At 45.0% G+C, this 23,418-nt stretch overlaps 1 protein-coding gene across 5 annotated transcripts in view; it reads left to right on the top strand.

Moving 5' to 3' along the window:
- Positions 1–23,418, top strand: part of NR1I2 (nuclear receptor subfamily 1 group I member 2) — a 391,730-nt gene that overhangs the window by 344,274 nt on the left and 24,038 nt on the right. For all 5 annotated transcript variants that reach the window (XM_085621051.1, XM_085621053.1, XM_085621054.1 and 2 more), the window contains one exon: positions 23,039–23,155. In XM_085621051.1, the coding sequence (XP_085477177.1) occupies positions 23,039–23,155 (117 nt within the window). The remainder of the gene's footprint in view (positions 1–23,038; positions 23,156–23,418) is intronic.

Below are 23,418 nucleotides of genomic sequence, written 5' to 3'. Positions count from 1 at the left end.
ACAAGTGGAAACGCTCTCTTGATCATTTTTAGGGGCCCATAACCTGCATCACCTTTGTTCATGGAGATGCCAATAACTGGTATTTACCAGTTAGGAAACTTACAGTTGTCACTAAGTGACCCTCTAAGATTGCCAGATTTCACTTGGTCAGCATCTCTTTACAATTATTTTCATAGAAATATTATTGAAAATAGAGGCTCCCTTAAACTTTACCCTAATGGCCGTCATCCTGTTTAAAATGCCAAACCTGAAAAAAAACACTGAAATTCCCCACTTATGTTTAGCAGCCCAGTCACCCTGCCCCGCATGTCCTGATGGGACCTCATGTATTAAAATGTCAAAATTCCCTTCCTACACAAAATATATAAATACCGTTTTCAATTCAGTGAAATGCGTGATATGTGAAGAAGGAAAGAGAATAGTTAAGTGAGGAGGGAGAGCCCGGACAGGCAGTCTGTTTTTTATTTAAATTGCGTTTATATAGCGCTTGGTAACACCTATCCAGCTGTTAAAGCGCATTAGCAAACCTGTGGCACACTGCACCTTGGATGAGAGCTCGGATGGAAGAGAGATGAATGGGAAGGTGGCCTATGCCAGTGTGTTACCCATTTACTAGACACTATTTTGTAGTAGTGGGTCTTTTTTAGTGTTTAATCTGCAAAAACAGCAACATATAGGCATACAAATTAGATTCTGAACTAACGTCTGTTAATGAATTGCACATTAACAGTGAGATCAGTCTGTTCTCAGCCTGGCTCCTAGCAGCTGCCCTCCCTGAACCCTTAGCAGAGATCTGTACTTTGGACTTCATGGCAGTGGCGGCTGGCATCAACGAAGACGGGGGTGGGTGGGTGCCTGCAAACAAATACAATTAAATAATACAAAAACAAACTAGCATGCGCGCAAATAAAATTACAAAAAATATAAAAATAAACGTGTATGCAAATAAACTTATAATATAATAAAAGTAAACTTACCTTAGGAAAGGCCCTCCTGCTCCTGACCTCTCGCGACTCCAGTTAGGCTACAAGGATACTCCCTAGACCAATCCTGGTGCTGCTCTTATGCTTTGAGAGCAGCACCAGGATTGGTGGGAGCAGCCTCATTCAGCACTCCACAGCGCTGTGGAGGCCGGCACTTGCCCTAACCGTTGGAGGTTTCATAGTGCACATGTGTGGCTGGGTGTCGCAACACAACTTGCCAAAGAGACATGCACACTAAGTGCAGAACCAGCCCACCCTCCTCCCTACTGCTTTCACTCAGCAGCGGCCCCGTACTGATGCTCAGCTCAGGAGGGGTGGATGCAAAGAAATGGGAATGAATTGCCGTTTTAATTTTCATCTCAATGCTTTGGGGGGGGGGGATTTTTTTAGTGTGGCGACGCTCCTCCGCTCAAACGGAGGAGCCGCCCCTGCTTCTTGGGCCTTTCACAATCTCCCTCCTGGGGTTTTAACCATGCGGGTCTTTCCGTCAAATAGAATATGATGTGCAATCCGTGGCTGCACTTTCATTCTAACTGGTGTTAACCAAAACATTTTAATTTTACTCAAATACTATGTATAATATGCTCATAGGTGTTCTCAGTCAACCCTCTTCATCGATTTTACTGTGAGTGGTAGTATTATGTCCTTTCACAAGGAGCACATCCACACACAAAGTAGTTCCCTTCAGTGTCAGAGACTACTTCTGATTTTTGAGACCAAAAATATTTTTACTTTTAGACAATGTTTTTAAGAATGAGGGACCGGCCGCTTCCCCAGGAATAAAGATTTGAAAAAAGCATGACAAAACAAGCATTGACAAATCCAAAAGAGTGACAGCCAAAAATGTCTTCTTTGCTCTGCCAGTGCTTGTTTTTGTTGACCTTCTCTATAAGCAAGGCAAACTATACATTGACACCACAGACTGGAAAGCTCACAAGCCCTGCAGTTTAAAAAAAATAATCTTATTGGTTTTAAGCAGTTAATATCATTACAGCACACCCATTTCATGCACATTATGCCAATAAGGAAAACGGGGGGGACTAATTCAGATGAGTAACATTTTTCCCTTGCAAGAGATCAAGAGTTGCAACATAACAATCGATTGGAGAGTTTAAGAAATGTTGAAGTGTACCAATTAATTGCGGTATAACTGTATCCAATTTGTATCAATGTTATCTCTGACCCTTCCACCTTTGGACCATTGCATTGTAAATTAATCGAGGAAAAAATGATGTATGATTTTCCCGATTTATGATGTACATTTGATTACTCAAGATTTAGGACCAAAAGATGTTAAGAACTTGTTAAAATTTTATTGATCGCAAATGTATCGCTTATGAATTTACAATACCCTATGTGTCGCTTCAATTTCTGTGATAATGAAATGTAGTTTCTCTAAGAAACGTATTTTTCAAAAAAGAGTAAAATAGTGGCTATGTTTACTAACAATTGAATGAAAAATAATAAATACTTTGGATAAAATTTCCATCTTGGTGGTAATCACCGTTTGTGCTTACAGACTTACAGTTGTAAAAATGTTCTATATGTAATGTTGTTCTGTAATGGAACTTAAGCGTAGGCAACACACTGTGTGTAGGCTGTAAGTGAATGTACTTGTATTTATGGTCTCAGGGGCATTCTTGTTTTGTGCTTGCTGTATTTTGAATTCCAGCCCCTGTTACTCAACTGAATTAGTACCCCCCGTTTTTCCTAGTATGAGAGTAGGCGCCGGCCTACGAGGGATCGCATTTGCCTTGAAGTACAGTTTTGAGGTTTTCCATATATGTTAAAATGTTAATGTGATGTCTGTGGTCTGTCTGTAGAGTATTTAATGACAGCTGTCTTTTTCACTGTTGCATAGATTTAAAAAAAAACATCGTAGATTAGGTTCACTGTTCTACCCCCCCTCTTTTTCTTCATTTTTTCACTAGTGTCACAATTTTTTGTTCATCTTTGTTTGAGGGCAAACACGTTTGATCTTCCAAATGACAGAGCCAAAATCTGAGTTATCGAGAGGATGAAATAGAGGAGCTCCTTAAAAGACCATCTAGGTTGAATTTAAGGAACACTACCACTAATCCTCGCAATCAATCTGAATTGGAGAAAATTACTAGATTGAAGAAAAAACAAGTGTGCACTGCCCTACATGGGGAGGTCCTATTGAAACATTTAAGAGCAGGGACTATTCCAGTAGAACTCCAAGTTAAAAACGTGCCAGTAATTTTTGTAGATCAACCAGTATACTTGGACTACTTTAGTCACATAGGTACAAAGTGCTCCAGGGACTGGATGTTCCAGTCTATTAAAACAGCTGAAAAACGTAGTCAGGAAGAATTGGAACTGATTAAGGAATTAGAAGAGGTGCTGTTAACCAACACAGCCATTGAGAATGCTAAGGACTTATTAGCCAAGTTAGAAAAAGAGAATTTGATCTTTAAGAAAAATACGGACGATTTCAAGAGAACGAAACTGCATAAGGATATTCAAATTTACAGCAAGATCAGAGCTTATCCCTATCTAGATAAAGACTACTATAAACAACGAAGCAACGTTGACAACCTTAGAACTTACAGAGGGAGAAGTAGGAAACAGTTCATTACGTTTTCTGATGACTCTTAGTCTAATATTTCCAGTGACGAAGAACCATCAACAAGCACTAAAGGGAATCCACAAGTACGCTTTTTTCAGGGACCTCAACCTTTTTTAGGCAGAGGCAATACAGGCTCGAGGGGGAGAAACAGAGGTGGCCAGTGGTACAACCGGAACCCCAATCAGACACAATATCGGGGGGAGATAACCAGGAGGAACACCTATCGCTGGTAACAAGCACAGCGACTCCAATCTACAATCTCACTAAATTTGATTTAAGTACCTTTGAAATTCAAGTACTCAAAGGATTGTCCTTCATACAGACCATTAAGCCTGATATAAGCCGTACTAAACTGGAAATGATTCCTTTTTTCCGAAAAATGAGATTGAAAGCTTTTTTTGCTGATAAACCTTGGAATCCAGAAAATAATTATTCTGGCCTAAAAGATTCCTCAACCTTTTTTCCCCTGCGAGTGCTATACCTTTGGAACTAGTCATGTTTGAGACCAACGTCTTGAAAAAACATGATGCTCTGGAAAATAAACGGCTATATACTCATTGGAATATCAATAAAGAAGAACAAAATGCGCTTGAATGGAACGGACTAAATATGAACTAGAAATTAATCGCCAGCTGTCTAATGTTGACCACTACCGTAAATTGGATCAAGATCTTACGACAACCGTTGGAGAAAAACTCACAGCATTAATACAAATTGGTGAAGAAAATGGCTGTCACAAAAGGAAGCAAAATTCCTGCTTAATCCACATCCAAGAACACCAATGATGTACGTACTTCCAAAAATTCATAAAGATGCCAACAATCCCCCTGGACGACCTATAATCTCTGGGGTTAATTCGCTGTTGGAAAGACCAGCGAAATACATTGATGTCTTCCTGAAGCCCTTGGCAAGCTCTACCACCAGCTATATTAAAGACACTATGCAAGCCATAAACTTGTTGGAAGGGCAACCTTTTGATCAGGAAAACGAGCTTCTAGTTACCCTAGATATCGTGAGTTTATACACGAACATACCACAGGATGAGGGGAGAAGCTATGCAGTACTTTTTGGAACAACGTCCGAGACCACACGCGATACCTACATCCTTTTTGATTGATTTGGGTAAATTATGTTTTAAATACAACTTCTTCGAATTTTTACAAGGAGCAGTATCTGCAGATCAAAGGCCCAGCGATGGGCTGTCCATTTGCTCCCGAGATGGCCATAATGTTTATGGCCCTATATGAAGAACGTTGGATTTACCACAATAATCCTTTTGATGGCCATATTAAAATTTGGCGAAGATACATTGATGATGTATTCATGCTGTGGAGGGGACCGATGCAAAAACTAGACGAGTTTGGCTCCTGGTTGAACCAGAGGAATTCAGACATTCAGTTCACTTTCCATTCTAGCAATCATGAAATCAATTTCTTGGACCTGATGGTAAAGCATGAAAATTGAAAGATTTTTACCACTCTTTTTACGAAGCCAACAGATCGCAATACGTTATTACATTTTTCCAGCTTCCATCAGAGAAATTTGAAAGATAATCTCCCATTTAGTCAGTTCTTGAGAATACGCCGAAACTGTTCCCGGAGAGATTACTTTCTCAATGCAAAAATACTTCCAGAAAAACTGGTCCAACGTCACTACCCAAGAAGACTAACGAAAAGGGCAATGAAGAGGGCCTGGTACACTCCTAGGGAGTCCTTGTTAACACCTAAAGACAAAACCAAAGAAATGCCATTAGTTTGTGTAACAACCTTCTCGGGATCCACCAACGAAGTCAAAAAGATTGTAAAACGCTATTGGCAGTGCGGGTTAGAGACTTTTAAGGCACTTTCAATTTTTGCATTGAAATAGGAGTATCAGAGACCATTTGGTACGGGCCAACACCTATGTCATCAAAACACCTCCCACCATACAATTTATGTTGTCGTTACCTCCGGTTCAAGGCCATCACCGTTGTGGTAATTGCACGTCTTGTGGCGGTACTATTGAAGGCAGTGAATTTGAATACAGAATAAGGACCATTAAACATGTGGAATTTACTAATAGTAACACCCCTAATGTAGTTTACTGTGTAGTGTGTCCTTGCTCTTTAGCCTATGTGGTTAAGACAACCCAACAGATTAAAACACGAATTACTCAACACAGATCTCGCATTAAATGCAGAGTTTTGACAGCACCTATGGTGAAACACTGCATTGAAAAAAACCACTGCCCACATGAATTGAAATAGACCATCTTAAAACAGATCAAAGGCGCTATGATTGACACCCTTCTAGCCAATTATGAAGCCAAATATATCTTGAAATTAGGAACTAATGATTTTGGGCTAAATTAATTATCTGAAATAATGCATTGCATTTGATCGAATATTGAACATTGTACAAGTGCTATAATATTGTGGGCAGCAGTATTTGCCTGATTTTTTTTCCTTTTTTAATTTTTTTTAATAATAAATAGAGGTTCTTTCACACAATATATACTTTTTTTTTAAAGAATGTATTTCATTGTCTTTGCTGATCTAAAACCAATAACAGCAATCCATAAAGTTTTTCAACACATGTACACAGCAGCCTCGTAGCTAGATGGTGCTGTCATTTGTCTAGACTCCGTTCCCCTACAAGAAGAATATAATGAATCGGAAGTTAGGCGCCCGGAAATGACGCTTGTTCACTGCGAGCCTTTTTCATTAGAGCCCTTTGAGATTCTGTGAAAGCAACCTGTTCCCGTATGTACCAGACGAAGAAACTGTAGTACCCGCCACTCCACGACGAATGCGCTGACTCTTATTAAAAGCAGAGTGCCTTTCCGACACTCGCAACATGGATTCACCCAGGCGATGTAAGTGGTTTATTTCGCTCTCTTTAAAGTGCGCCGATAAAAGATTGATTTTGGCTGCCTTCGAATCAAATGCGCATGGTATAATTGGGCCGTCACACACACAGCACTGAGCGATATTCTGATTAATCAGGCAGACGTTCTTTCGGACGTTTCATCATGGAGCGCGATGAGAAATAGAGAATATCTGTAATAATTGCCCAGATTGCACGCCACTAGTTTTCGATCTTTAAAGTCACCTGAAGTTTTTTATAAAAATGTGCCCTACATATACTCCAAAAACAACAACTGATGGACAGAATGCAGAACAATGTCATACATTCACCCCAGTACAGAGATCTGGGCCTAAATCCATCGTTTTTTTGCTCACCATGCCGTTCCAGAAACAGGTCCTAGGAAGCTTGTTTCCGGTCCAGGGAAGACATGGCTTGGCAGTTTGGGCTGGAATGTTCCCATGAGGCACAGGGTCAGACTGATTTGCATATGGCCATGTCTGAACTGGGGTGGCAGAGTGGGCTAAAGAACAGTGATGGATTAAACCCAGATCAGTTGACTGGGGGTGAGTGCTTACAATGTTCAACACTCTGTCCATCATTTCCTTTGGTTTTTGCTACATATACTCCAGCGCATTTATAAATAGTCCTACAACAAACAATATTCCCGTTGCAAAACGGAGAGCACCTGTGTAATTCCTAAGACTATTTGGTCATTTTTTACTAATTATGAAAGTAATCGCATGTTGAAAAACGTGCCTATCATTACTATTTGCCCACTTTAACGTGCCTTTAAATGGCACCCTAACAAACAAGAACCCCGGTACAATGTCACGCGTCAGCATGTCGAGTACCACTTCCTTAGACGCCTTGTAGGTTACGTTTTATTTCAATTAATCTACACCATAGCAGATAGATGTAATATAGCAAGACAAGAGAACTACACATATTTATAGTGCGTCCTCAAGTTCTTATGTGTACTGAGATGCATACCTTTTCAACCCACAGAGAACAAAATATTATAGGTAGCGGCTGCTGCCTATTCTTACAAAGAATTGGTTTCTGCTAAAAGTGATACCTTCCATCTCCTCTTTCAGGTATGGAAGCATCGTGTTTTGTCCTTTTCCTTGCTCTTTCGCATATTTGGTATGACGTACTATACCATTAGGCACCATACTGATTTTTATTTTTTCACCTTCTGTGTCCTATATAAAGCATTACAGCCCAGAGGAAGACCTTCTTTCGAACTGTTATGGTCCTTGCACACAGTCGAAACGCGTCGGCTCACTTTTTGTCCCCCCCACCACCCCACCACCCCAACTTCACACAATTTTTTCCCTTGCACGAGATCAAGAGTTGCAACATAACAATCGATTGGAGAGTTTAAGAAATGTTGAAGTGTACCAATTAATTGCGGTATAACTGTATCCAATTTGTATCAATGTTCTCTCTGCCCTTTCCACCTTTGGACCGTTGCATTGTAAATTAATCGAGGAAAAATGGCCATTCGTGTTTTGTGCTTGCATTATACCAATAAAGCAGTACATTTCCACATAGTACGTTTCTCCGTCATATTCAATTTAAGTAAAAGACCATTCTGCATTTATCCTATCAAGGACCCCGTCTGCTCTTTGTCCTCATAGACCAAGGCTTGCAACGTCACAACAGTGGAGGCAGCGCACTGGCTCCCCCTGTGCACATTCCATTTGTTCCACACCATGAGCCACTTACGGGGGCAACTTCTACACTCTTAGACTATTTTCTATGCTACCATACACCAGTCCACGTCTGTATTTCTTTCCAGGAGGGTTGGTGTAGCTTACGCCCTCAAAGACTAGCAATGTTACGCTTTGTACTCATTAATCCTAAAGTTGCCCAGGTCTGATCAGTTCGCCCCAGGTCCATGGCCTCCCAAACATTGATTAGACACTATTTGGCTGAGAGTGATACTCTCACCACAGATCCCCATCATGCATGACACTACCGAGCCCCAATAGGATTGAATTTTTGGGCAGGCCCAAATGTGATAAAATGTCCTCTCCTGCCCGCAATGTCTGCGATAGAGTGAATCAACCCTCTTGCCCATTTTTACCATAGTGTTGCAGGAGATTTAGGCCCTATGTAGTATTTTGAGCTGGACTAGTCGGAAACGTGTCCCAATAGCCACTTCTTTGGGTGATGCCAAAGCTTATGGCCAATTGTCTTCGTACAAGTCTGCTAAATCTCTTTCCCAGCGTTCCTGTAGGTGTAAAAAAAATTAGGGGAATTGTTAATACGTTTTTGATATGTAGGGCATGACAAATCTGCAAATAACCGGTCTCGGTGGGAGCTAGGTCGTGGGTTTCTTGTAACAATGCAAAGGGCACCACCTCTGTCCCTGAATATTGGTCACCCACTCGTGAGAGCCCAATCGGGTCCCATTTGCCAAAGCCCGGTCTCGTGCCCATTGTACTCAGAAGCTCGGAGTTCTACAAGAGGGTCGCCTGAGTGATTGTTTCTTCACCTCAGTTTGGTGAGTGTTTAGTGCTAAATTTGGACCGTCGGTGTCATCGATCCCTCCAGGGTGAGATGGCGCGGATTGGTGTAGAGTGCTCTGAGATGCCCTTTTCGGTTGGAGAACCAGATGGTCCATCTGGTAAGCAGGTTCAGCTGGTGGTTGATGAACCCATTGGTTGATAGTTATCAATTACACTGTCTTTAGTGTGTTTGGATATCGGGAAAGGCTATCCTTCCATCATACCACCTACACGTGAGTTTACTGAGAGCAATTTCCTGGTAGCCTCCATCCTATAGTAGGATCTCACCTCCTATGGTTTTGAAATAGATTTTCTGCACGGGCAATGTCATGTTCTGTAATATGTAGAGGAAACACAGTAGCGCCATCATTTTGAATAGTACCGTTCTCTCCGTTCTCCCCAGCAAGGAGAGCGGGAGTGACCGCAAGTGTTGAAGATCGCTTTTAAGTCAGGTCAGTGGGCTCTGTAGATTTTTGACATTAAAGAGGTCCGGGCTGGTGGTGATAAAGATTACAAGATATCGGAACCCTTCTATCACTATTCGTGCTACACAATTCTTCGGTAATTGTGGCGCCGTTCCATGAAGGACAGATACCACCGATTTGGACCAATAGATTTTGTATGCAGCATATCTGCCAAAGTTGGTAAAGACGTTCAATATTCTGGGAATGGAGGACTGAAGAGGCGCCACATAGATAAGGATATAGTCAGCATACAGCGATATTCAGTCTTCCCAGTCCTCCATCTGGCGGAGCCCTCGAATCAGCTTGTCTCCTCTGGGCCAGGCTGCCAAGGGTTCAAGTATTAAAGCAAATATAAGAGGTGACCGGGGGCAGTCCTGCTTGGCCCCTTGTTGCAGGGGGAAGACTCTGAACACTCTTCCGTTTACCACCACCTGTGCCAAAGGTTGGGTGTAGAGGAGTCGAAGCCAGGACAACAATTCTGGTCCAAAGCCCATATACTTGAGCACAGCAAAGAGATACAGCCACCTGACTATGTCAAAGGCAATGCATGCATCAAGGGATAAAACTACGGCATCCTCTGGATTCTATGTTTGCGTCCTAAAACTCAGTGGAGTAGTTTGCAAATTAAGAGCAGTACTGCGACCCAGCAATGATCCAGACAGGTCCGGGTGTACCAACCTAGAAATATGTGGAATGAGTTGAAGAGCTAAAAGTTTGGCAGGATTTGAGCCTCCTCATTCGGTAATGGGATAGCCGGTAAGAGGCACATTGCTCCACCGCTCTTCCCTGTTTGTGTATAACAACGTTTGAGGCAAGCCTCTGATCTCTTCGAAGTCTGCCATGTTGCTTGCTCTCTTTGAACATCTTCAATAGATGTGGTGCTGTGGAGGATGCCGTGAGTTTATATAGCTCTATTAGCAGAACATTGGGTCCCAATGTGTTTCCCCGAGATTATGGCTCTAATTTTTGTGGCACTTCATCTTTCGTAAGCTCACTATCCAGTAGCTGTATGTCTTTAGGTGCAAAAAACTGGAGTGTTGATCTGCCAGGAGCTCAAGGGAGTCATGTTCAGTGGTCACCATCTCTGTGGAATAAATACACGAGTAATAGGTAGCAAATGCATCCGCAATTGCTTGAAGGTCTTGGAGATATTCCTGCTATTCGGGCATATGGTTGTGACCCACCGGTGTGCCTTCTCTTGCTTATCAAGCCACGTGAGCTGGTGCTGCGCCGCCTTGTTTGTGGCTCTGGCCAACACATCACCTGGTCTCTGTATTCCGGTTTGAGGCTTAAGGCGTGTCGTACATCTTCGTTGTCATCTCCCACTAATTGCGCTTCCAATTCTAAAATATCTTGCTCCAGCGCATCTCCTGCTGCCCTCTAGTCTCGCCTGTGTCCTACCATTAGAGAGAGGGTTTGCCCCAGACCACTGTTTTATTGGCCTCCCAAAGTGTTCAAGAGGAAGTAACGAGTGCTAATTTTCCCTAATGTATTGGTGTGTGTTTTTTAAGAAGTCCCTCCCTGATCTACGGTATCTTAATATGCCAAGGGTTTTTGGCAATTGTTCTGTTGGAGCGTGGAGTGCTTACGCTAAATGGTGCTCATATTGGGGAATGATCAGCGATTCCTCTCGCTAAGTGTCACACATCCCTAAAATGTGAAAGATATGGTGCCAACAATACCAGAAAGTAAATTTGCGAGAGACTCCTGTGTGCCCCCGAATGAAAAGTATATTCCTGTGTGTTAGGATTGAGGGTCTCCAAATGCCAGTCGGGCCCAAAGCAAAAAGGAATTCTGCCAACCAGGTCTGCGAGGGGGGAGGTCGCCTTGGTGGCAGACTGTCGCTATTGTCACACAGTGCCATATTTAAATCTCCTCCCAACAAGAGACTCCGCATCAGAATTTCGATCATAAGGGATCCCAAATCAGGCAGGGTTGCGCCATGTAGAGTCGGTGGGGCATATACTTGAAGGATGTTGATTGATTCCCCCTCCCATGTGCCCGAGAGGGCATCTTATCTCCCTAGTTTGCCCAACCATATCATGCCAACAGTGAGGGGAAACTGTTTCTTGAGGAGTAGCCCCGTGCCCCTGGAATCAGATGCATCACCATTTTGTATTCCCAACGGTCTAGGGCTCAAAGTGTTACTCATAATGTGGGTTTCTTGCAATAGGATAATGTCAGGGGAATGCTGTTAATTAAATTGGAGCACTCTTCCATGTTTAATCTTATCCCCCAGACCGTTTACATTCCACGTCCTAACCCGAATTTCAGGAATGAACTTTTTTGCCCTAGTGATCATACATAATTGTACTCTGTCCCCCAGCTTTGGGTCATCTAAATCTCCCAGTTTAGCGGGCTGAAGTCACCCCAGCATCATTGGCCATGATAAGTGAAGTAAAGTGGTAAATTACACTCTTGTCTCTTGTGCCCACCCCCCTTAGAACAACCCACCCACCCCGCATCTCTGCCTGACGGACCAAGAACTGCCCCTCCCAACTCAGCAAGGGCGCCTGTCGTCCCAGCCCAGCATAGAGGACTCAGAAGACCGTGAACCTGCCTCATAACCCGCCCCACTCCCCACAACAATCGGACATTTGTACCTCTAAACTAGTTGGGATAATAATAGGGCATCAATAAATTAACCGGCCTCTAAGCCCAAAAGCAGTAACCATTTCAAGCAAATAGGGACAATGTCAACCCAAATACAGTATGGACCCCCACCCTACCTTTCAGGGTCTATGGACTCTCTCCTCGATGCCACAGTACTGTGTCAGTGCTATTTTGCAAGTTCTTTGAAAAAAGGATATCTCCCAATGCATCTGCCACAGGTCTCAGCTGTTAGGTCTCCTGTTGACACACTAACAAGTCCTTCACCTGTGTAGTATCTAAAGTGGCACCAGACGTGTCTATCTTCTCCTTCATCTATCACGGCGTGCCCTGGGGTTGGGGCCGCAGACTATCCACCATCTTTCAAGCCATTTCCATGCTGCTTCCGGCATATTAAAAAAACATGCCTTGTCCTCGGACTCAATTTGCAACCTTGCTGGGAAGAGCATTGAGTATTTTACTCCCTTTTCTCAGAGCGCTGCCTTAATTTCCAGAAACTACGTCTGTCTCTGTACCTTCAGGGTAAAGTCTGGAAAAAAGGTAACATTTGTGTTATAATAAGGAACCGGTGGAGCTGTATGGGCTGTTTTTAGCACCACATATCCGGTCTCAGAAGTTGAAGAGACTGGTCTGGATGGGCCTTGGCAGGGCACCCAGACAGGTTCGACCGCTTGGCACTCGGTGGCCCCTTTCCACTGAAAAGAACTTAGAGACACCTCGGGCTGGAGGTGCTTGAGGCTGAGGTGCTCTACAAATAAATCTGCAGATGGTTCTTCTGCCCGCCCCAGGATCCCTAGAATGCAGACATTGTTGCACCTTGATCTGCCCTCGTACTCCTCAAGTCTAACTTCTAGTTGGTATTGGCTATCTGCAGCTCGCCCATATGGTCCTTAAGGGCCCTGGTGCCTTGAAGTTAAGTTGCAGCTGAATCCTCCACCTGCTTGTCTCTTACCCCATATTACGAAGGTCTGCTCGTATCAGTGAGACCTCTATTGTGACCGTGTTGGTGCTCACCTCCAATGCAGTGCGGATCCCTTGTATGGCTGTCTTAATATAATGGGGTGTTAGAGTGTCTCCTCCGGATACCTGAAGTTGTGGAGGACACATTTTCCTGGGGGCCTCCCTGAGCCTCCAATCCCTTAGGAAGTGCAATTGTATCCAGTTTGGGCAGGCGAGTTCCCTTCATGGTTTTTCCGCCTGTCATTGTGCTGAGGCAAATGGATTGGGTTTGGTGTAGGACGAGCGGGATACCGGCACACTTGCTGCTGCCTTCCAGTTAGCGCATGGGGCACCTTCAGCGGCCTGTCAGTTTTATTCCCGCATGTCTGACACCCCCCACGCCTCCCCAAAAACATGTAATGCCCCAGCTACTAGATGGCAGTCAGGCCTGCTAGAGATCGGGACCCATCACACACAGTCCAAAGGAGGGGCACAGGGAGCCAGTGTCTCAAAATAGGCTCTTCCCATTATAGCTATAGACAGTGAAGTGTCACCACAATTCCAGGGACTCTTTGCACAATTCGGAGAGTTTACACCTACTCTTCCACGTACCTCCGTTAATCCGGTGCACCCCAGTGATTTACTGCCAGGCCCTCTTCATTCCCACACTACGGGTAGGGTGGGGCGCACTAGGCGAGGTCATTTTCGAAGTTGTTGCACGGGGCGGTATTCTCTGTTCACGATTTTGCCAACACTGTTTACCACTTGGCCTCCGCTTTTCTCTCATCGGTTTGCCGCTGCCACCAGGGTCTGGCAACTTCTCAGCGCTGTAGGGTGGGGGTGAGACACTCATACGGCTGGTCTATCTGCGCTTCTCTCCCCGTTCCGGGCCCGTCTGCCTCGCATCCAGTAAATCAATGTGTATTGACCCCGCCTCTGAGGCGCTGCACGGTCATCCGAGTTCGTTGCCGGCATGTCGGCAAGGCAGAGAGGAGGCTCACTTAGAGAGGGCACTTTTAAATGTTCCTTTGGTCCGGCACTCTGCACCAGGGGTCCTAGCTCACGGTAGCACCCAGCATCTGCAACAAGTAGGCCGCATGCCACCGCCTCAACAGAGGCCGTGGTTCCTCCCCCCTCCCCCCCCCCCCCACTTCACAGGGCTCACTTCTGTTGCCGTATGTATCGGCTTCAGGTTGGTATGGGACACTGGTCCATGGTATCCCCAAGCGTCAGTCGACCCTGTGTGCTCATGGGCAGCGGGTGGAGGACAGATTAATGAGTGGATATTAGGGGATAGGCTGGCTGGGTTACCTAGCAGCTCTAGGAAGCCACCATCTTTTTAGGCAGTTGCCCACCTCCTGCCTCCAATCCTTCCCCCCCACCCAACAACGAGCCCTGCAGTTTTGTAGCATGGACCACTTGTGGGCACATGACAAACCCAGAAATGCAGAGCCATGTTAGGAATATGTATGTTTTGGTTCATGTGCATTTTAACTTTGCAACTTTCTCTGGATTCAGTGAATGCAGTGTAACACAGATCCATGCTGCTCACCGCCCAGGGAAAGCACCATCTATTCATAACATTGTAACTCTGCTATTACTACCAATAAGAAAATGCGCACATTGTAGTCATTAAATCCAGTAGCCGAGTTGTAATTTAGGTAGGTTTATTGGGTTGCAGATACCAGATGTAGAGTTCAAGTGGCGCAGCCCCACCAGGAGCAGTCTGCCTCCTGCTCAGCCCATATTCCAAGCATTACACTTCAGTTCCCAGGCACCCAAACTTTCCATCTGTCATGAACACACCAACATCCCACGCAGACCATTCACACTGGCTGAGCAGCTGGGGAGAAAGCAAGAAGATAATTACAATACAGATTACTACACACATCAGTATAGATGACAATGATTTGCCTCGTCTCTCGGCTCTGATTAGAGCTGCTAGTTATGCATGACAGTGGTACTCCTATGTCAGCTTCTGAAGAATGGAAACTTATTGGACCCTCAGGGATTTACGCATTTGACTTTCCGGTTACAAGTTTGTAAAACCGATTGCATTTGCTCACTGAGCTGTCTTACTGCCTGGTTACCTTTCCCCTCACTGGTGTAAACCCCACTGGCTGCCCCTCCCCGCTCACCTGGCACCTCAAGAATGCCTGCACCGTCCTCAAAGGTGTAGTTGATAAATCTCTACTCCAGGGTGTCCGTGCAACAGAACACAGAGTGCACCCAGGGCCAGATCATGGATTGAAAAGTACAAAGAAGCAACATGGGCCTTCCTTCTGCAGCTGAGGGCTCAGACTGGGACAGCCTGTTCATCAGCCTTATAGTGCCCACACATCCTGCACTTCAGGAAGGAGCAGAGGCTCTAGAGGGGGTAATAAAGATGCTGGAGTACAGTGCATGTGTAAGTGGCTCTTTTATTGAATAGTGAAGTAGAGACCATGGGTATGTCTAGATGTCTCACCAGCACCTCGGAAGCTTTGTGCTCAGCCGCCTCTTTCACTTGATATCAACCATACTGCCTTGAACATTCACTTTGTTCACATGAACATCTGTCAAGCAGAGCAAGTTGGACGCTGCCCAGTTCTGCAGCTCCATGACTCTAGCCTTCAGCCTATACATTTTGTACAGTAGCATATATTTCAATGTAATAGATAAAAAACAACAACATTGTTTATAATATTTGCACATTTTTATATGCAATGGTTTTGATTAATTGTGCATGATTTGAATAAACTAAACTATTGCTTATTAGGGATACGTCTTAATAGAGAAAACTGTAAAATGAAACTATGTATGGGACTCGTGCTAGCAAGAAGACAGTGACTCCTTAGGTGAACCCCTGTACCCCAAGGTCACTCAATGGAAAAAAGACTTCATGGAATGGGTCCTGGAGCAGGAAGAGCACAGGAAGGCATCGAGAGAAGAGGATACACTGAGGGAAGAGCTAACTGATGAGCAGAGATGCCGCCAGAATGGATTGCCCACACCCCGCAAATGATGGACAACCCTGAAAAAAGTGCATTTTAAATATTAGTTCACGAAATTATTCTGGTGTTGTTAGCACGTAAATGATGATATTCACATAACATTGACTAGAAGGTGCAGGTATGATAACATTGCTGTAATGCTCTGTAAATGGTGTACTATCGACAATATTAAAATGGTACTGTTTGATATTATCGTTGAAAATAAAAGAATTCAAAAATGCCACTTAACAATCTGTTAAGGGTGTGGTCTGGTTAGGACCTACTTTTATGACTATAACCAGGGGCGCAGCTTGGTCAGTAAGATTGTGGGGGGGATGAGCTTCAGACTTGCCCAACAACCACGCTGGTATATAATAAATACATTATACGATAAGCAGCGGTCATGCACCAATTCCTATGGAATTCTAGCATGAGTCCAGCACCTATTACTAATGGAATCCAAGCATGGGTCCTGCATCTATTCCGAATGGAATCCTTGCACATTTCTTTCACCTATTACCTATGAAATCATAGCATGGGTCATGCACCAATTCCCATGGAATCATAGCTTGGGTCATGCACCAATTCCCATGGAATCATAGCATGGGTCGTGCACCAATTCCTATGGAATCATAGCATGGGTCATGCACCAATTCTTATGGAATCATAGCATGGGCCATGCACCTATGCCTATGGAATCATAGCATGGGTCGTGCACCAATTCCTGTGGAATCATAGCATGGGTCATGCACCAATTCCTGTGGAATCATAGCATGGGCTATGCACCAATTCCTGTGGAATCATAGCATAGGCCATGCACCAATTCCTATGGAATCATAGCATGGGTCGTGCACCAATTCCTATGGAATCATAGCATGGGTCATGCACCAATTCTTATGGAATCATAGCTTGGGTCATGCACCAATTCCTATGGAATCATAGCATGGGTCGTGCACCAATTCCTATGGAATCATAGCATGGGTCATGCACCAATTCCTGTGGAATCATAGCATGGGCTATGCACCAATTCCTGTGGAATCATAGCATAGGCCATGCACCAATTCCTATGGAATCATAGCATGGGTCATGCACCTATTCCTATGGAATCATAGCATGGGTCATGCAGCTATTCCTTTGGAATCATAGCATGGGCCATGCACCAATTCCTATGGAATCATAGCATGGGTCATGCGCCAATTCCTATGGAATCATAGCATGGGTCATGCAGCTATTCCTTTGGAATCATAGCATGGGCCATGCACCAATTCCTATGGAATCATAGCATTGGTCATGCAGCTATTCCTTTGGAATCATAGCATGGGTCATGCACCAATTACTATGGAATCATAGCATGGGTCATGCACCTATTCCTATGGAATCATAGCATGGGTCATGCACCAATTCCTATGGAATCATAGCTTGGGTCATGCACCTATTCCTTTGGAATCATAGCATGGGTCATGCACCAATTCCTATGGAATCATAGCTTGGGTCATGCACCTATTCCTATGGAATCATAGCATGGGTCATGCACCAATTCCTATGGAATCATAGCATGGGTCATGCACCAATTCCTATGGAATCATAGCTTGGGTCATGCACGTATTCCTATGGAATCATGGTATGGCTCCTGCACTAGGCCAGTTTCGGTTTTGGTTGAAAATTAGTCCATCTCCACAAACCTGAAGGGTTGTTTAGGTTAATCCTGGCAAACTGCCAAAGTATAAAACCTTCCCTTCACTGCTGTACATGAGGACCATTGCAGAATGAAGTGCACACTGGTAAATGTGAAGTCTGTTAACAGGCACTGTGTGTGGCTGTCAGGGTCCTTATCCCAGAAGACGTACCTTATATCATAAAAATGTGGTTTGATGAAGCATTGAGTCTATCATTATTAATCCTTCTTAATTATGGAACAATGTTAACCAGTAAACCAATGTTTTTCTCAATCTCATGCCCAACTCTTCCATCTATGAAGAAGCCCTGTCGATCAGCCGCGGCTGATGTGCCACATTACAGTCTCCTCTCCTCACCACTCGAGTCATCAGAATTGAGGCCCGGTTTCTTTCAGAGTTCGGATTGGAAGACTTATTCCATAGGCAAGATGAAAGTGATGAGAGCGAGGCTCACAAACCTCTGGCTTAGGTGGACACTGACCTGGGCCTTTGGTTGTATTTTTAGGACGGGAGAGGTTTAGCAGCTCCCGGAAAGGGAGTTGCCGCGTACCAGGAGCACCACCACCAGCAGACCAAATTCTCAGTGACCGATATAAAGTTTGGTAGGTTTTCAAACATTGGACAACCTACTGTAGACAAGTTGGAATAATAATTGTGAGAAGTTGGCCTGATATATGCTGTCCACTAGTTATAGTGGGCACCCTGTATCAGTCCAAACAACCCCTTATGGTGATCGGTTTAAAGACCACTTTTATTGAAAGCTATCCTATTGGTAGCTATGGAGAGCAGCCTTCAGGCTAAGTCTTGAAGGAATGAAAAGCAGCTTGTTTTACCAGTCTATAATCTCTTGAATGATCAAATGAAAGGACAACCACACCAGGTATATATTTAAAATATATGCATTTAGGATAAAACACACCTCTCTAGTCTCTTTGAGGCTAGAGTTCGAAGTACTTAATTTACAAGTTAGTAATCAACAGTAATAGCACAAATACACGTTTGAGCCCTAGGGGCGTACCAAACCATATACCAATAAAGTGGTATAATAACCACGACTGAGCTAGACACAAGGCCTAGAGCCTGTGGAAGTGCTTGGACCACAAGGAACCACCCAAGGTAGTGACATAGGGGACCCACGGGGTGCGTGTGCAGTGTGAGAACACAGCCGCGAATCGCCGTTTACTTCTATGGGGAATGTCGCGGTTGGAAATTTAGAGTTTAAGGACACTTAGAAGATATCTACGAGTGAACCCTTTTGGACTTAGAGGGGTTTAGGGCCAACACCCACAGGAGCACCGGAGTACTCTAGTTACCTCACCCAGAGAAGCCGGGCGCATAGGTGTCAAATGGTGTCGAGTCGCGTCGCTGTTTTCAATGGAAGCTGCTCAGGAAGTGCTGCTGACGTGAAGAGGAGAGGTGTCCGGTAGAGATCCAATCCTGGATCTAGGATGGAAGGAACCTGAAAGCAGAGGGGACAGTCTGGGTCACTCACCAGTGATAAAGGGCACGATTGACCAATGACCACAGATGTCGGGTGCTTCAGGTGAGTTGATGGGTGTCTTGACTCTTCAGCCACGAGGTCCAGGAGGCGCCGATGATTACCAGGAGCTGCATTCGAGCTGTCCCACGAAGTCTGTCGAGTGCTGCGGTGTCGGCGACCAGCTTGGACCCAACAAGCCTTGGCAACGGCAAGTCACTGAGAATCCGAGAAAGGATGGCGGTGCCGACCAGCAAGGTCTGGGGGACTCACCCAGTGAGGGTAAGTCGGGGCACGTCTGGAGAAACCAGGAAAGCCCAATCGGAAGAGGAGTTGTTTTCATGGGGACCTACTAGCCAACAGGCTAGCGATCGTGAAGGAGCCTCGAGCGGTCGCACTGGAAACTGGCCCAAGGGTTACTCGTAGAGTGGAGGCCAGCAATCTTCGGTGCAGGAGGTGCTCAAGGCTGGGGCTACTTGGAGCCAAATCACAACTTGAGGAAGACCAGGAAGATGATGTTGCTGCAAAAGTTCATGGTGTCCAGGGGTCACGGTTCCACGTCACCGACGATAGCCACGGGCCTCAGCTTTGCTGTGGACTCAGGGTTGCCTCGGGGAAGTCTGGAAATCCACCTCTGGTGATGCAAAGACTTCGGCGTCTGACGGGAGCTTCAGCGATGCAGACCGGTTAGTTGCTTCTTTGGTGCCTGCCAAGCAGGGGAGTCACTCCTTGACCCCAAGGGAGATTTCTTCAGTCTTCTAAGCAAAGTAGAACGTCGAAGGCCCAGGATTATATTGCAGAGATTCGTCCAGGGTAATCTAAAGTCGCAAGGACTGGGTTCCCATAAATATACAAAGTTTGGGGGTTGGACATACTCTAGGGACCCACCTATGGGAGGGTTTGGAAAGAGGGGTGGTTACACCCATTTCCTTTGTCCTGTTTCGCGTCAGAGCAGGTGCAGGTAGCCTCTGCAACCGGTTTGAACTGGACTATGCACAGGGACACCAAGTGTGCCCCCAGTGCAGGACTTCAAAGCACCAGAGAGTGCTCCCGCCCAGCCCCAATACGCATCTGCCTGTCTGGGTAGGTGGTTACACCTCCCTGAGACAGGAAATCTATTGTCCAGGCCTCCCCTGCCAGAGTTTCGGTCAGCAGCAGGAGGCCAGACCCGTGTCTGTGGCAGAGGCATCCATTTTGTGATGCCAGGGCTGTAGAAAGTCCTACCGGGTTAGACCAGTGTGAACATGTCTCTCCCTCTAGAAGGGTGGAATGCTACCTCGCCGCAAGAACTGGCGGGGTGGGGGGGAGGGGTAGTATTCCAAAGTGTTTTGACACCAAACACGACGTGTTTCTGTGCAGCCATCCCCAAGTTAGCATTTACCGCGAGATTATAATGCACTTAAGAGTATATGGTCAGGCTGCACCACAAACGGCATCAGAGGAGGTACTCCGAACGCTGCAGAGGAGCTCTGCTCATGTAGGGGCACCCTCTCACATAAAAACCAAGCACTCTGCCTTCAGGATTGTTAAGGCCTGCCATAGGAGTGACTTATAGGTTTTATGTGTGTGGGCAATGGTAGTGATATAGGTAGCCTATACCACAGTAAGGAGTGCAAGCACCACCTTACCCAGGCTGCAGTAGCAGACCTGTGGTGCCATTTTGGAGTGCTTCCCAGGGGTGGCATAATACATGCTTCAGCCCCTGGTAGGCGTCTTGACTTACCTATGCCTTAGGTACATAGTATACCATATACTAGGGGCTTATAAGGCACTCCAGAATCCAATTAGAAATGTACCTAATGTACATGGAAACCATTTTAGAGGGGAAGCTGCTAGGCTGGGGTCCTGATTAGCAGGGCCACAGCCAGACTAAAGTCGAAAACCAGTGAAATGCCAGCAGAAAGTGGGGGTACCCATGTGAAGCAGATCCTACTCTCCTACAATAATTCTCTCGATTGAGTCTAAGACATATTTCATGCTGAAGCGTGCAGACCCATTCACTGCCAGCAGTGGTTAAACAGTAGGCCGGTGTCTTGACAGTCCAGATTCCTATCCCCAGGATGCATCCTACTGCAGACACCATAAGATCACCTCCCTTCCCTTCTGCGCCTCTGAACAAAGAATCAAGAGTATTGATGCAATGGTCAAGAGTTTAGTATCTGGAGGCATCACCCATGGGATAGCCAGTGCTGGCCTGGTACACCGATGTACTATGGGGAAGGGTTACTGATAACCTACCAGGGCCTAGGGAAGGATTACTTTCACAGCTGATGCATACAGAAATATCCTGTGTGCAAGCCTTTGCACAATATATATGATTAGACTACATGCTTGGATTGTGACTGCTGGATTCTCGAAGAGGGGATGTGTGAAAGTGAGTCTTCTTTGCACGCCTGTGTATGACCAGTGCCTTTTTTTAGGGAGAAAGCCAACCTTTTTTGGGGGAAAAAAGCATTTAAACAGTTTGCTTTTGAAACCAATGTTTCTATAAAAACCAGTCCACTCAAAATACTGAAACGGAATTCTAAAGCAACTGGATGCCATGTCGGCTCCAACTGACGTCACTGCAGCAAGAGCCGTATTTAAGAGAAAGCAAATCTGTTAAAATGCTCACTACAGCCAAATATTAACTTCAGCTCTTCCCCTGCAGCATCAGAACTACTGGAAGGGCACAATGTACTCTTTGCTTGCAAAATGGAGGGAGATGACGTCACACCGGTTTATGCTAAAGATCATTCCTATTTGTTCCTGTAAACTGCCACCCATCACACCCTTCCATTGCCACCTCCCTCCACACACTCCTCTTGATAAAAGAAGTGAGGATACTCGTGGCTAAAGGAATTACTCAGAAGATTCCTGTTTAAAGAAGTGACGCGTTACACGTGCCATTTCATGATTCCCAAGTTGAGACCAGAACTGTGACCAATACTGAATTTGCTTCTTTATTAAATACCTTGTTGAGGGAACCGAATTCACCTGCATAAGTTCAAGTTGTAGAACTGCCATGGACTGGTATTGCTTGATTTCCTGAAGGCCTCCGTTTGTATTCCCCTCAGAGTGTGCCAGAGAAAATACTTGAGGTTTGTCATGCAAAAGGAACATTTTAGAATGGAGATTCGTCGCCCCCACAGTCTTCCCCAAGGCAATTTGTAGTAGTGGCAGTCCATCTGCTCATAGAGGAAAGACGCATTTGAGCTTTTACTGAGGATTCACCTAGAGAGTCTGAAAGCCCGGATGTTGCAGCAGAACATTTTGTAGTCCAAGGCGTCTATTGCACAAACTTGGTTTTTAGCAAACAGAGACCTTATTAATATTTCCTCCCTGGAGGCCAGATCCTCGAGGCAATGCTTGAACTAGGGACGTCCACATCATCTTGGGGTGGATGGTGGAATTGCAAAAAAAGCAAAATTCAGAATTAAGTCTGGGGGAATTTTCCAAACCGGTGAATCTGTAGGAAGATGTACTATTCACTAGAACATGTTATCAAAAGTCACTTTTTTAACGAGATAGCTGGTAAGTACTTGAACAGAGCCCCACATGATGTGCTTTGGAGATCACTGAAAATACTCTCAACAGAGCCTCAAAGTAATAGGAAAAGTATTTTAACTTCAGAGCAATCATCACCCGCTGAGTTGGACATTATCCTCCAATGATCAATTGTCACTTCCACGTTTCTCATGAAGTCCCGTGTCTTTAGTTTAGCTGCGCCATTCCAATGTATCACTTTTTTACACCCTCATCTTACTTTTTCTGTGTCCACTCAAAGTAAGTGGCGATGGCCCAACTGAAGGGACATGGACCTACAACCTTCCTGTTCCTTCCCTCGTATCTTTCTATGGTCTTTGGTTGTAGTCCATATTCCTGCTGCCAGTGCAACTTAGTCACATCTCGTGTCCTCTTGTAAGTCTCCTTTCTCCCATGATCCCCCATCGTTGCGCCCTAATTTTGCTTTTTTTTGCTCTTTCCAGCTGGATTCAAGGCGCTTCTCCTGGACCCTCTCCTGAAGTTTCACTACATTTTGAAGAAGTTGAATCTACAGAACGAGGAATACTCGCTGATGCAGGCCATCTCCCTCTTCTCACCAGGTATTAACATGATTGCTACTTACTTTTCTCCCCAGTTTTTCTTCCACCATCACTCTTAACTTGTATTTATGTGAGGTCATTCATGCTCGGCATGCATTTCTAGTGCAGAACTGTCAGAGGTAGGTGATAGAATCTGCACGGTAGACCGCAGTCTTCTCCTCTGCTGACACTGAAAGTCTTGCTTGGTTTTATCCACCCTGAGATTTCTTGCATTGAAACATATTTGCTCTTGTGATTGTCAATACAAATTTCTTAGGCAACGT

This window comes from Triturus cristatus, chromosome 8, assembly GCF_964204655.1.
Source record: "Triturus cristatus chromosome 8, aTriCri1.1, whole genome shotgun sequence".
Taxonomy (NCBI): Eukaryota; Metazoa; Chordata; class Amphibia; order Caudata; family Salamandridae; genus Triturus; species Triturus cristatus.
The sequence above is the reverse complement of the archived record's forward strand: the minus strand, read 5'-3'. Positions and strand labels throughout refer to the sequence as shown.